Source organism: Leptinotarsa decemlineata, unplaced genomic scaffold (assembly GCF_025532065.1).
Source record: "Leptinotarsa decemlineata unplaced genomic scaffold, Ldec_3_MD MMD2_P_RNA_scaffold_2, whole genome shotgun sequence".
In the NCBI taxonomy this organism is placed as follows: domain Eukaryota; kingdom Metazoa; phylum Arthropoda; class Insecta; order Coleoptera; family Chrysomelidae; genus Leptinotarsa; species Leptinotarsa decemlineata.
In genome coordinates this window covers 3,073,773-3,088,657 of record NW_027412529.1, presented here as the reverse complement: position 1 = coordinate 3,088,657, position 14,885 = coordinate 3,073,773, and the positions used below count along the sequence as shown (strand labels likewise).

Below are 14,885 nucleotides of genomic sequence, written 5' to 3'. Positions count from 1 at the left end.
TGGATGATCCATGGTTTCAACGATCTTTCTCTTCATAGTCGATGATGACTGGATGAAAAATCAAGAAAGTCAGTGGATTTCTGATATAAACAGATATTTCTCACTAAAAAAATATTTTATTTCATCACAATAAAATAAAAACAACAATAAAAATTAATTGGCGCTCCGGGGCGACTTCATTGATTCCAGTAGCGCATTTGCTTTTTCAGCTGCAGGAAACCCCGGAAAAACCTGCAGCACCACATCATCTGAAGATCTTGATCTAACAATGTCCTCTCTCTTATAAAACAAAATGTAGGGTGTCTCCAGAGGCTCCAATAAATTCAGTGCTCGCCAGAACACTTCGTGACACGACTATTGCCAAACTTAAACCAGTCCGTTTCTTCTTTGACCAAGGCGTATTAATGACCAAATTCAACGCCAGAACCACAGTGAACAATGACTGCATGAATATTATAACAGTGGTCTGCTAGAGTGAAATGTTCATCTATTTCGAACCTTCTGAAGAGTTTCTTGCTTCCGTTAGAGGTTGAGTCTTATTTGAAAATCATCAGTGTTATTATTAGATTGACTGGTGCCTCAGGTATACTTGTTTCCTTATAACAGTCAGTTAGTTTGCCGCATGTTTGACAATACAGTCGATCATCACCTGTTAAAAATTCCATTTTCAGATGATTTAACAATAAGCTTTGCACGGACTGGTTATTAGTCATATTAGGAAAAGCTAGATGAAGTTCCAGAAATTCACATAAGTTTTCGGTACTTCTTGAACATTTACCACAAAGTAAACAAAGTAAAAAGATTTACGAACACAAGATGAGATGGGCTGTACGGAATCATTCAGTCCAGAGCGGTCAGGAATTTGCTATTGTTTTGCTCACGAAGAGTATTCAACAAGAACCCCAAGAATTCGGAACAATCCTCTTTTTGTCCTAACGAGTATCTAGTGGACTTCAAAGACTCCAGGAAATCGGTTGGAGGAAAAGATGATACCTTCTTACGAAACTGCAGTTGCATGAACAGGTGTTTGAGTTTGATGAATAAGTAGGAAACATTTCCTTTCTCATTCATCATTAAAACTTCGTTCTTGAAATTCTTCGTCATGAACAACACTTGTAAAATGCCATTCATGTAGCCAGTGTTTCCTAAATTATCCAATCCAATTTTCTTCTCTAGATTTTCAGGACAACTATCTACTGATAGTTGCCCTGATTATTGATCTACTATAATAATAATCTACTGATTATTGATCCCTCCCACTTTCACGTTAGAGAATGTGAACTCATTTTAGAACTCCTTCTTCATTGAATATTACTGAAGATTTTTCCCAACACCAAACCGTTATTTTAGCACCTCGACACGTGTTTCGATCACCAAGTAATCACCTTCAAGAGGTGATTACTTCCAAAGACAGAAAATTAATTTACCTGCCGAAGGCATGGTCCCAGACACTGCCGAAAAATTGCTGGATTCATGTCTACAAAAACTGCACAACATTGAATGAATGTACGAGATAAGACAGTAGAAGTTTACTCTTCTGTGATATTTACTTCTCTGGAAATTTATCTTGAGCTCAAGTTTATTGTGTTTGTTATGCGACTTTACTGAATGCTATCACTGCGTTTTACTTTTGCTATCTGATCCAAGCAAAAGCGTAAAGATAGATCAAAGAATTTTGTTGAGTTTTCATGGGAACCTTTCAACAGCAAAGTTCTTTTTCTATCTTATGACTGGGATTGTCTACTTCACACTGTAATATCTCAATGAATACCCATTCAATTCAATCGACATAAGCGCGGTTCGAATCAGTGCCAACGTAACACATATCGATTAACACAGCTTGAAAATCACTTGCTCGGGATTCGATGGAGTCGAGGTAAGCCGTTTTTGCCTGATTCTGTTTGGCGAAGGTTCTAACAGTAAGAAAGTTCGCTTGAAAAGATGGTGGTCGGTTGGCCAGATATCTGGGAAGCATAGTGGTTGGGGCAGACCTTTCCAATACGTTTTGAACGCCCAGTCTTATTTTTCAGGGCTGTACTGTATAACAGTTTTCAGTAATTGAGAGATACAAAGCCTTGCATGAAAATGATAAAGATCATACAACTAACAATGATATCGAATGACATATAAACATTCCCGAGAAATATTTTTGCTTTGTTTATTCACGGATCCTGATTACAAAGATAATTTGTTATACACAGATTGATACCCGTGGACTTTTCCTCTGCAACATATTCTGCCTTTTGTTGATTTCTAGGAACATTTTAATTTTTTTGATATTTCCAAAGATACCGAGGATGATTTGTTTAGGCTCTAAATAGTTGGATGGAACTTCTGATCTTGATGAAGTACTTTTCATGGTACTCGAAAATTTGCCATTATGGTTAACGCTGGTGTTCTCCAAGAATCCGTATTGGATCCATTTCTTTTTCTAGTATACATCAACGATCTGTTGGGAAAAAAACGAAGAAATACAATATTTTGCTGATATCAGCACAATTGTCTCGTTTTAAAATTTTGATGCTCGAATAATTGAAGCTAAAGCATGTATTTGATGAACATAGTATCGAAAATATTAGTCACGAAATCATCACGTTTTCACAACTAAGTTATAAAACATATTTTCCTATGAAAGTAAATTGTTTTGTAGCAGTTTTAAAGCACTTTTCTGCGACGTTTTTTATGCTCCTTATAAAACTATTTTAAGCATATTTCTTAACTGCTTTCTGTAGCTTTGATGAAATTATTTTATTGTTTTTATTACCATATTGTCACTTCAATAAAGATTTCTCAACTATTTTATAGTATGATATATTTACTACAATTCCAAAATAATAAGATAACACAAATTATATAAAAGAAGAATTTGTTCATTCCAGTCTCGAATTACCTACACTGTAGATTAATGGACTGACACCTATCAGAAAACAACTACTCCCCTGGCTAATATCACGAAGGGCGTTAGATTATATCCGACAGGTGTCAGTACAGGATTCTTCACTGAGGTTATTCCTGCATATGCTGTTGGCGATACAACTGCCGCAATAGATTTTCAATCATTGGAACACACTTGCAGACCGGTTTCGGGCTGTTTGACCACTCGTCAGTGCAAGGTAGTGTATATAAACATGAAGTCGATGATTTCCGATAATTGAAAATCGAATTCTTTCAGAGTATCATTCTTTGAACTTGGCTGAGGCGAACGACAAAAAACATGGAGTAGTAGAAAGCCAAAAACTTTCTTTCCCAAAAAGTAATCACTCCTGAAAAATATAACCCCTTCAATTCACAAAAAACATGTTTTTCATCGCCCCATCTGCCTGTGAACGAGGTAATCAACCAGATATGTTGAATTTTCTTCTTTATACGAGGAATTGGACAAGATTCCAAACCAAGTTACTTCACGACGTTTCGATTGTTAGTATCCACAATCGTCTTCGGGTAATAACTGGACTTATTCCTCCGAGATCTGACTATAGGTCATTCGAGTGCTTTCACCCATCTCCTCTTCTCTCTCTCCTCTTCATCGGTTTTAGCGGATGCTGACCGTTTGGCGGGAGTTGGTTGTGCTCCGCTTGGTTAGCGTTTTCTATAAGTTGCGTATCTCTACGCTAGTTGGGGCTAAGCCAGTGATCTTCCTTGTGGAGGATTCCAGCTTGAGCCCACTTGATGTTATGTTGATGAGTCCAAACGTGCTCTCCTATTCCTGATTTGCTGGTTTCTCCTCGCTGTGTGTGTTTCTCATGCTCGGCAATGCGAACTTTCAATGGCCTCTTAATTTCACAGATGTATGATTCTCCGCACTCGCAGGGTATACGGTAAATGCAATTCTTGGTGGCCTTTGGTGGCCTTGTTTTCGTGAGGCTGCTACGGATAGTGTTCTTAGATCTGAAGCAGGTTCTGATGTTGTACTTGGACCCAATCCTTCTTATGCTTTCCTACAATCCTTTGATGTAGGAAAGGACAAGTACTGATTGTGACGGCTCCTTTTCCTTGTGGACATCTTGCTGTCTTCTAGTTAAAACTTGTTTGAAGTAACCTTTTCGTTAAAGGTCATTTTTGATGCCTAGTTCTTTTTGGAGACCTTCCTTCGTATTATAGAACCCGAAAGCACGGTCTAGTAGAGTCTTGATGATTCCTCTTTTAGTCGATTGATGGTGGTTGGATTCCTGATTCAGATACTGTCTTGTGTTTGATTTTTTGGTCGTTGTTTGTATTTTATTTAATTGAAATTTCAGTTTTTTTGCTTAATATATTTATTATTTTTTAGCTTATCTCTTTTAATTTTTTTACAGATTCTTTTCGGTATTTTAAATCAATTTATATCATATTAGACAATGGGAGTCCAAACTGATGAAATGCAATGTCGTGTAATATTGGTCATTTGAAAAAACTGAAAAAAGGTGGTACGTTTAGATGAAGACCCACGAAAAACCTAGTGCTTGCTAAAAACAGAAAAAGGTTAATAATGATTAAAATCCGTCGATTTAAGTGAATCACCATGTATATATACCCTCAAAAAACTAGCTCAAAAATCCTATCTTCATACAAGCAATTTTGAATGAATCTATATCTTTAAAAGTAGTCGGAATCTGCCGCAATACCACCACTTCTAGAACTAAGTGTTTCTTAATAGTTTCATAGGGGTAACATAGTAGGTAAAATACGTTAAAATGCTTGCTATTGGTATCAAATTATTTTATAGAACGACGCTATTTTGAAATGATAGCAATCCGAAATACTGACATTATTATTAATAAATGAGTGGCGATCTTAAATTTTGCTAACAATAGGCTATATATTTATTTCATCAGTTCGGAATTCCATTGTCTAATATAATATAGATTGATTTGAAATCCCTGAAAAAATAAAAGATTAACCGAAAATAACAATTTTATTTAAACAAAAAACTGAAATCACAATATTTTTTGATTTTCAGCTTTTAATAATATTTAAATTTTTCATTTTCTGGTTGTAGCTTGTATGTTATTTTTTGTAATTTCAGTTTTTTGTTTTAATAAAATTGTTATTTTCGGTTGATCTTTTATAAATCTCTATCGATCCATAAGTTTTCCCATATTTTAGTTATTCATTTTAAATGATTTTCTCCAACAGAAAGATTTAGAGGCAAGTTAAATGTTGCCATCGAATTTCCTCTAGATGGATTAGATATAAACAATTAAGCAGCAGATAATGTGACTCCTTGTCGCTATAATCTATATGCACTTTCGAATCACAGTGGGTCTACCTACAGCGGACATTATACAGCAATCTGCAAACATCCTTATAATGGCACATGGCACGAATATAATGATTCACAAGAGTCACCAATTTCACCAAAATCGCTTGTGAGTGGAGATGCATACATCCTCTTTTATGAAAAGGAGGAAACGAGTTCGCGCCTTTGAGCGTTTTGTAAAGTTATTTTTGAACTGTTCATTTTAATGTTATGTATTATCTAGTTGATTTTTCTATTCTTCAAAATAAATCTTTTATTTTTTTCAGGGATTTGAAATCAATTTATATTATATTAGACAATGGAAGTCCGAACTGATGAAAAAATACACCACGAAACATTGTCAACCACCTTCAAACAGGCTATATATTTGTCAAATAAAATTTAATTCGTCGTAAAAATACCAACCTTTTCAGCACAAACAACGTCTTTAACATTTTTATAAGCACAAAAGTGAAATTTTCAAAATGGCTTCAACCTTTCTATTTCTTAGTTTCTAGTTGCTGACATATCTATTATATTTCTCTAGTGTTCAATAAAAAATAACTTTTTGCGCTTTCAAGAAAACATGTTGATCACTTTTTTATTTTATTTCTTCGTTATCGTTTTTGACTCCATTATATTTTATAACGCTTACTTGGAACTACTTAAAAACCCTTATAAAATTGTATTTCATTTATTTTATAAGTATCTTTACGAAACTCATTTCTAAAAGTAATAGAAACATTTTATAGTAACTGCCGAAATTTTTATAAAACTGTTATGTAATGTTGGTGAAAGGCTTTACAAAATATTAATAAAGACTATAATGTTTTATAAAATGGTGCCAATTTCCTACCAACAGCTGTTCTATAAACATTTCAGGGAGAAATACAGTTTTCTAATTTTTTTCTCCGAAACATTTTCGCAACTATTATAAAATATGAAATTGCGAGTTGAGTACCAAGTTGCAAAACTATCAACTTAATAAAATGAACCAATAAGTTGAAAAATTGAATACAGAAAACCAAAATCAACATACCGGAATCGGAAAGTTGACCTCCGGATGGTTCAGATACACATTCGTCTTCACTACATCCGTCCCCTTGGGCACTTTGGGGCAGAGACACACCTGCGGACTCCTGTGATGATTGATGTCTGGATTGGAGAACCTCTTCGTAGGCAAGTGACCAAAACCAGACCTCTCCGGAGGGGAAGGCTTTCTGGTCAACCTCGACCCATCGGAGGTAGAATGGTGGAACTGCGCTGGTTTGTCGTTCACGTCGTAACTGCAGCCACATTTTGCGTAAAGACTGCCACACGTGTGAGATTTTTTGAACACGCCGCGCGATCTGGATTTATCCGCGGGGGGCGGCGATTGGGGGGACTTGGACGTGTGCACTAGCATCGTGAGGATGGAGACTGCTGGAGGGGTACGCTCGTATGATAGCTGCCCATTGGAGGAGAGGAAGCTCTCGAGCTAACCTATCTGTAAGAGAATTTTAAATATACAGGGTGTTTTTCAATAGAATGATAATATACACGGTGGAACATAATTTTAAGTATACAGGGTGTTTTTCAATAGAATGATAATATACACGGTGGAACATAATTTCAAATATAAAAAACTAGTTGCAAAAAAAGTGTTGCAAAAAACTAGTTATTTGCACCAAATTTGGTACCGGGGGTTTATTGTTGACATGTTGACATTATAATTTCGAATTAATTTTCATGTAACATCTAGAGGTAAACTTTCGGCATTTTTCATGAAAAAACCTTACTCCTACACCCTTCACTGATGTCACTATCTCTATACTTTCATCTTCAATTTTTATATTTATGTTTTTTGCATTTATTTGATTATATTTCATTTTTTGTTTCATTCCATTGTTTTTCAGATATTTTTCTACTTTCTCTAGAACCTTATTCATTCTGCCAACAGTTTCTTTTAAATTTACTCTAGTACAGGTCAATAAGGTATAATCTGCAAATAAGTTGATGAACTCACAGTTTGTAAATAATTGTATATCATTCAGATACAGACCAAGCGCACTACCTTGTGGTACTCCTGTGTGATTTCTTATATATGATGAGAAATAATAGTTTACACGTACTCTCTGTTTCCTATTTGATGAATAATTACTTTAGCCCTAGGAGCTAAGTAATATGCATCGATATAGAAAATTGTGAATATCTCGTTAACGATCTCTTCAAGTTTTGTTGAGGAAGTGTCCCTTTTTTACTTGGAAAAGAATCAAAAGTTTACTGTCAAAAAAGTCAGGGCAATTTGAAATAAATAATGACATATTACGCAGTGCCCTCAAGATATTACACGGAAACTAATAAAAAAATTATGATTTTCTACGTCAAAAAAAAGGTACAAAATTTCATGGAAATGACTTATTTTTTGCAAAAGTTATTTTTGAAATTATCGTAGGAATACGTCACTTGAATATTTTAACTTACTTATGTTACACCCTGTATAGGAAGGTTACTTTCGGGTCTATTGAAAAAACTGTATGACAAATGAAAATTTTTTGTGTGTACTTAAAGAATGCATCTGTTTTTCATCATCTTTATCATGATGAACTGCATCATAATGACGTTTCTTTCGGGTCGGTAATTCCCAATTTTCAGCGTTATATAAAATGGAAGTACATACAAAATTTAATGGAAATTTTGAGTATGGTCAAGAGCGTTATATCAAAATCATCGAAAACATTTTTTTTCGTGATTATTTTATTGGATATACTTATATTAAGCAACTAATTTGTTATAAGTTTTAAATTTACATAAACACCCCGATAATTTTTAAACTAAAAACCTCAGATTATGTTAATTTCTTGTAGCTTTTTTTCAAAGCCCTCAAAAAAGATTCCCGTTGGAAAAATTGAAATATTTTGATTTTCCACTTTGTTATTGACAATCAAAGACGTTCAAAAGTGAAAAGTTCAATTGAAGCAATGAAATTTTTTTTATATTAAAATTTATTCGTATTCTCATTATTTAGAGTTACATAAAAAGATTTTTCATAACTTTTACCTCTATATGTTTGAAGATATTTGAAATTATTTTGGGGGAAATTTGATCAGTGATGAATATTATGATTTTTAAAAACAAAATCGTTTTTTAAGAGAATTTTTGTATTGCTCAAAAAACGCATTTGTTGATTAACAATTTTTTTGCCATTGAATATGAATAATAAAGAGAGATTTTTTAAAATCATAATTTCTATTTCTCTTTGATATTCTGATAAAAAAAACTTTTTTCTTTTATTTTTCTTCATTTATTTAATTTTTTTCAATTCAGTTCAATTTTATTTTCAATTCGATATAACAAGATACTACATGAACAAACATTATTATAACAGTTATCCTTTATTATCCCAAGGGTTCTCCTTAGCACTCGAGGCGCTTGTTTTATGCATTCCCTTGGACTAATTTAGGATTTTCATTAAGTAAATAAAATTAATGGTAATTATATTAAACAAATACAGATATCAAAGAAAATATACATTCTATCTATTTGAATTCTTGTAGGATATGATAAAATTCACTAAATGAATAATTCTTCTTGCTTTGGGATTGTTTTTTTGAAATTTCACTTTATTTTCTCTTCCTTGTTTCGCCTTCTCTAATTTATGATTCATGATATGGTTCATTTTTTTTTCTCTACTCTTACATTTCACTTTTCGGAGCGGTTGATGTGGCAAGGATCCATATCTTTATTCATATTCATGTGGTTCGTTCATATAAACTCATATACATACACAAATTACACACGCACAGACATATAATATGTCAATCTGGACCTGCACCTCTTATAGGCTATAAATGGCCATTTGGAAAAACCCCTTGACATTACAACAAGGTATTGAAAAAATAATGATAAGAGTGCCAAATATTTACCTACTAGCACTTGGTGCACAATTTTAGGATTGTATGAGCCTGCAGCTGTCGCCTTTTTAAATCTGTATCGATGATTGTATTATTTTATTGAAATGACGATCAAACTGCAGACCCTCAAGCCGTGGAATTTTCAACCTAAGTTCCATTAAAAGCTTATGTAATGAAATTTCAATACTAAGTTATTACTGGCGACGTAACAGATTTGTTATTTCAAATCATATACAACATTGAATGATTAAAATAAATAATAAACTTTTTACTTTTGACCTGACTCAATTTTGTACGTCTATGTAAGAGCCACTTGAAAATGATTTATCACTCCACCGGTTAAGGAAATGGACTGATATGTCAAATTATGTGATATGTTATCACCATTTTTTCCGATCAATAATCAACAGATTCGATCATGATTATACGATGAACTACTGTGTCAATAAGGAAAATTTGCAAATTGAAATATTTCTCAGTCGAGACTGGCCTGAATTCCTTTAGAGAAAAGTGTATTTCTGTCTCGTGAATATCATAAATAATTCTAAAGAAATATGTTTACTCCAGTTCGGCTCAAAACAAGCGAACAATATATTTGTACGAATTTGAAAGGTCAATTAGATGTGCCCGATATCAATTTGTAAGACGTCCCATTGTACGTTTGAGTGAATATTGAATTTTGAACAATTCTTTCGTTCCAGTCTGACTTGTAGGTTATCTGTTTGCGCATTGATAATGATCGTGTCACGAAGTTGGCGGGTGATTCCACTTCTAATACATGTTTCCAGTTATGTCGATCGATGATGGATTCTATGGAAATGAGCAACATTTGGAAAAAAATCAGACAATTCCCAGTTTCTGAAAATTGTGTGAATACTTTTCAAGTTTTATCGAAATTGAAGACTCTACTCCACAGTTCATTACTGAAAATTCATGATTAATAAAGAAATGAAAAACGAAAATAAAAATAAAAAGTTGAGAGATTCCAAGACACGTTAGTCCTAAAAGAGGAATCATCAAGACTCTATTAGACCGTACTTTCGGGCTCTGTAACACGAAGGAAGGTCTCGAGAAGGAACTAGACATCATCAAAAATGATCTTCAACGGAATGGCTACTCCAAAGCGATGGTACAAAAGACCTTGGCTAAAAAACAGCGGGAGCTTCGCCAGGAAGAGAAACTGTCCCAACCAGTGCTTACACTTCCCTACATCAGAGGATTATCGGAGAGGATAAGAAGAATTGGTTCCAAGTACAACATCAGAACCTGTTTCAGAACCGGTAACACTATCCGTAGCAGCCTCACGAAAACCAGGCCACCAAACGCGGACTGCGATTCCAAGAATTGTATTTACCGGATACCCTGTGAGTGCGGAAAATCCTATATTGGTGAAACTAAGAGGCCATTGACTGTTCGCATTGCCAAGCCCAAGAAACACACACAGCGAGGGGAAACCAGCAAATCAAGAATAGCAGACCATGTTTGGACAATGCAATGATCAAGGGTATAATTGAAGCAATTATAGATCCTCTGACATTTTTATTCAACTCGTGTATACAAAAAGGGTGTTTTCCAGACATGTTTAAATGTACAAAGGTATCGCCTCTTTTAAAAAAAGGAGACAGGTCTCTGGTTGATAACTATAGACCAATATCAATCATTCCCGTTTTGGGAAAAATCTTTGAAATTATTTTGAAGAACAGCTCATGAACTTTTTTATCGATAACAAATTATTTAGTGAAGATCAATACGGATTCAGAGTGGGTAGATCAACAACAGATGCAATTCGAAAAACTGTGAGTCTGGTTATCGAGGGTCTTGAGAGAGGTGAGCACGTTATATTAACCATGTGTGATCTCTCTAAAGCATTCGACTGCGTTTCGCACGATGTTCTGTTCAAAAAGTTGGACTTTTATGGAGTGAGGGGGGTACCACTCAGTTCATTTCAGTCGTACTTATGTAACAGAACCCAATCTGTGTGTGTGTGAATGGAAACATGTCTGACAATAAAACTATCAAGAATGGTGTACCGCAGGGATCCGTTCTGGACCATTGCTATTCTTGATATATTTCAATGAATTCAGTCATTTTATGTCACAAGTATTAAGGCATCACAATATTAAAAGTTTCATAAAAAATAGAATAAATAAAAAAACACATAGTTACTTTTATTATAGAACAAAGTATTGAAAGAAAAATTGTTTATAATTTTTTTTAATAAACAATTGAAAAAAAAAATAAAAAAGAAGTTTTTTCAAAACCTTAAAGAACCATAGAATTTATGATTAAAAAAAACGGTTCCATAATTTTAATATTCAGTTGCAAAAAAACCATTGTTTTTAGCAACAAAGAAATTTTTTTGAGAAACCATTTTTATTCTAAAAATCATGATTTTTTCAATTAACATAATGCAAAAAAAAATTTTCGAATTGCTTGTAAACAATGTATTTGTTTATAATAAATTCATTAACAATAGCTGTAAAAAATAAAAAAAAAATATTATCAATTAGTTTTTAGCCATGAGACATTGAAACAATAAAAAATGAGGAAAAAAAATTTTGTAATGTATTTTTTATAAAATTATAATTTTCAATTGTCAATAAAAATAGAAAATAACAATTTTTTTATTTTGACAACGGTAATCTATTTTTTTGCCTATTAAGGATAACTTCACGAAAGGAAAAAATGCCAGGGTTTTAGTTTAATAATTATAGGAATTTTTATATTAACTTTCAATTCAGAAAAAGTTATTAATTAACAAATTTATAATTAACGTTAAAATTGGAATAAACATTTTTTGACTACGGATTATTGTTTATTGATGTATCCCAACATTACATGAATTTTTTCATTCCTTAATATTTACATTTAATATGTTTAAATACTTTTTTTTTGTTTTTATGTCAGAGTGACGAAAGGCGCGCGGAAGCCAGACTACCCGCTTTTGGCTCTATTTTCAGGGCTCTGTAAAAATTATAAATGATTGAGATGCAGTTTCGGGAGTCGGGACTTTTTTTACGCAAATTCATTGATCTTTTCAAATCTTTCTTCAAATTTCCAAAATTTTGAAAACTTTCCGAGATATTAAGAAGAAACTAAAGCCCCATTTTTTTCACTTAATTTTTTATAACTTTTGTAATTTCTATCGCCGCGTTTTCGGACCTTTCCTTAAACTTCCTAGGCAAAAATACGAATCGAATGACATCTTGGTCGTAAGTTTTGGATAGGGCTGAAAAATGTTACAAAAAAAGTACATGTGAACTAGACTAAATCACTGAAAATGGCGATGATACTACCAAACTACTAGGACTCACTCTTGATCGGAATTGTACACACATTGATGAACTGAGTAAGAAGCTGTTCAAGAGTATATTTGATTTTCGACAGCTAGAGTATTGTCTCTTGACGCCCTGAGAAAATCATATTTTGCTTTGTTCCACTCACATATGACTTATGGAATAGTTTTGTGGGGTAATTCCTCTAACTCCATTAATATCATCAGACTTCAGAAAAAAGCAGTCAGAATATTGATGAATGCCAATGCAAACCGCTTTAAAAAATGAGTATACTACCACTACCATCGCTGTTCATATATGTATAGTCAATAACTTGAAATCCATAAAAATAAATCAGTCTATTCGCAACATCAGGATATTCATCATCATGCTACAAGAAATGCAGGTATGTTCATACAGCCTCGATACGAACTCACAAGGTCTATTAAAAATTCATGGAATCAATGAAGTCGCCCCGAGCACCAATTAATTTTTGTTTTTATTTTATTTTTATCGTTGTTTTAATAAAATTTTATTCATTAAAAAAAATTCATTGAATATCAATCTCTACAATCATCAATCAATCAATTCCTAATTCAAAGTGCTTGGTGGAATCAAATGTGCCAAGTCACTTGAACATCTCCAGTGAAAATACCTATAGAACAGAGACAAATCTCCATCCTTTCTCCTATGTTCCAGACTATGAAGGTTGATATTCGCGTCTCCAATCAGGCGGAGGGCTCTTTTCTGGATGGAATCCAACAGTTTCAGCGTATGATTCGGGGCGAAGCTCCATACATGAGAACAATACTCCAAAAAAGGTCTGATATGAGCTTTATTAAGCATCAAAAGTTGTTGAGGTAAGCAGGCAAGCTTTTGGTGAGCAGCCTTTGCAATTCCACTGACATGATTGTGCCAAGACATATCAGTGTCCATTTTACAACAAACTCATCGAAGCAGAAAACTGACATCATTATATCCGGTTCGGAAACATTTATCTTTTTGGAGAAAATCGATGCCTGGATTTTTGTGGCATTGAATTGAACTAAGTTAATTTTTTAAATCACGGATAGCAAAGTGACTGGTACTTAGTTATTTGGAAGAAGGAAGGAAAAACTCCTTTCTTGTAAGACTGTTTGAAAAGTCTGCAATTTGGAAACACAATAATTTTTGTACCAGTTTTTTAGGCTGGTATTCCTGATGTTTCATTTTACAGAAAACGCTTTTTCATAACCAAAACCACTTTTTGTTTGTTGGTATAAAATATCATCAAACTCAATAACGTTCGTCTTTTATAATTGATTGCTATGGCGATAATCCCTATTTTCAGCAGAGTGTGTGTATATGTGGATGTATTTATCAGCATGCTGAATATTATTGTTTTTCTCGATAAAAATAGATAGTTGGTTCAGTCACTTCAGCATGTCCTGAAAAACAATCATAATTGAAAAGATAGTACGTTTTTTTCGATATTGATATTATTTCAGGCGATATGTTCGAACATTTGAGATGATACTTCATGCCATATATATATACAGTACGTCCCAGAAGTATGAAAATTCAATGGAATGAAATTTCTATAATAGCTGAAATGGTGTTGTGATATTCGTATAGAAGGAACCTTTTGTTAGATTTCCGCATGAGGAAAGATATGACGGCATCAAATCATTGCTATCAAAAGTTCTTGAGAAAAGAGTATACTAACCGTAGTGAATCTGATGAAATAGATATTTATGATATGAGTGTTGAAAGTAAAAAAATGAAACTTACTTTTAACACAAATATCATACAAAGTTTTTTGTACAATTGTCCTGTTCTCATAATATATAAATTTAATATTTCTATAAAAACACACTTTGACATCTCTTGTTAGTTAACTATTTTCATGTTATCGTATTTGCTGTGAAATGGCCGTGTCAGGTGACGCCGAATCACCTGGTTACCAACAAACAGTATTGTTTACAGCTCACGCGTTTTATTTAAAGTCACATTTATAGTTCTTGCTGGTGTTACAGTCTTGCATAATGAAGAACAATGCTGAGGAATTGTGTGTCCCTGACGATATTGAAGAGGCTGCAAAAAAGCTTCATTTGAATTGTTAGCAAAAAAAAATCGACTCAGTAGTACGACATTGCGTATTCTAATTTTCTTAGTTGGTGTAGACTTGCAAACGTCAAAGGAAATTTCAGCGAAACCCTCTTCTTAGCCTATCTAGAAGAGAAATCAAACAAATGGAACTCGTCAACTTTGTGGGGCAAGTTTTCAATGATAAAGTCAAGTCCACTCGTTAATAATAGTATCCTTAAAGCGGAAAAATGAAAGTTATAGGTCCAAAAAATCAAAAACTCTTACGTTTGAAAAAGTTCAGAGGTTTATAAATGAGGCGCCAGATGAAAAATATTTGGTGATAAATGATATATGGAGCCTGCCTGCGTGAAGAGCTGTGTCATTTATTAATAGAAGACATTAAATTAATGGACAAATCATTGGTTGTTCAAA

The 14,885-nt window shown here is 33.5% G+C and overlaps 1 protein-coding gene across 4 annotated transcripts in view; it reads right to left on the bottom strand.

The window, feature by feature from the left end:
* LOC111511298 (cGMP-dependent protein kinase, isozyme 1) overlaps positions 1-14,885 on the bottom strand; it is a 75,323-nt gene that overhangs the window by 37,618 nt on the left and 22,820 nt on the right. For 3 of the 4 annotated variants that reach the window (XM_074181492.1, XM_074181505.1, XM_023167312.2), the window contains exon 2: positions 6,258-6,704. In XM_074181492.1, coding sequence (XP_074037593.1) covers positions 6,258-6,623 — 366 coding nt within the window. In that variant the 5' untranslated portion in view covers positions 6,624-6,704. Of the gene's footprint in view, positions 1-1,427; positions 1,582-6,257; positions 6,705-14,885 lie in introns of those variants that run through there. The other variant, XM_023167313.2, reaches the window with a different exon arrangement.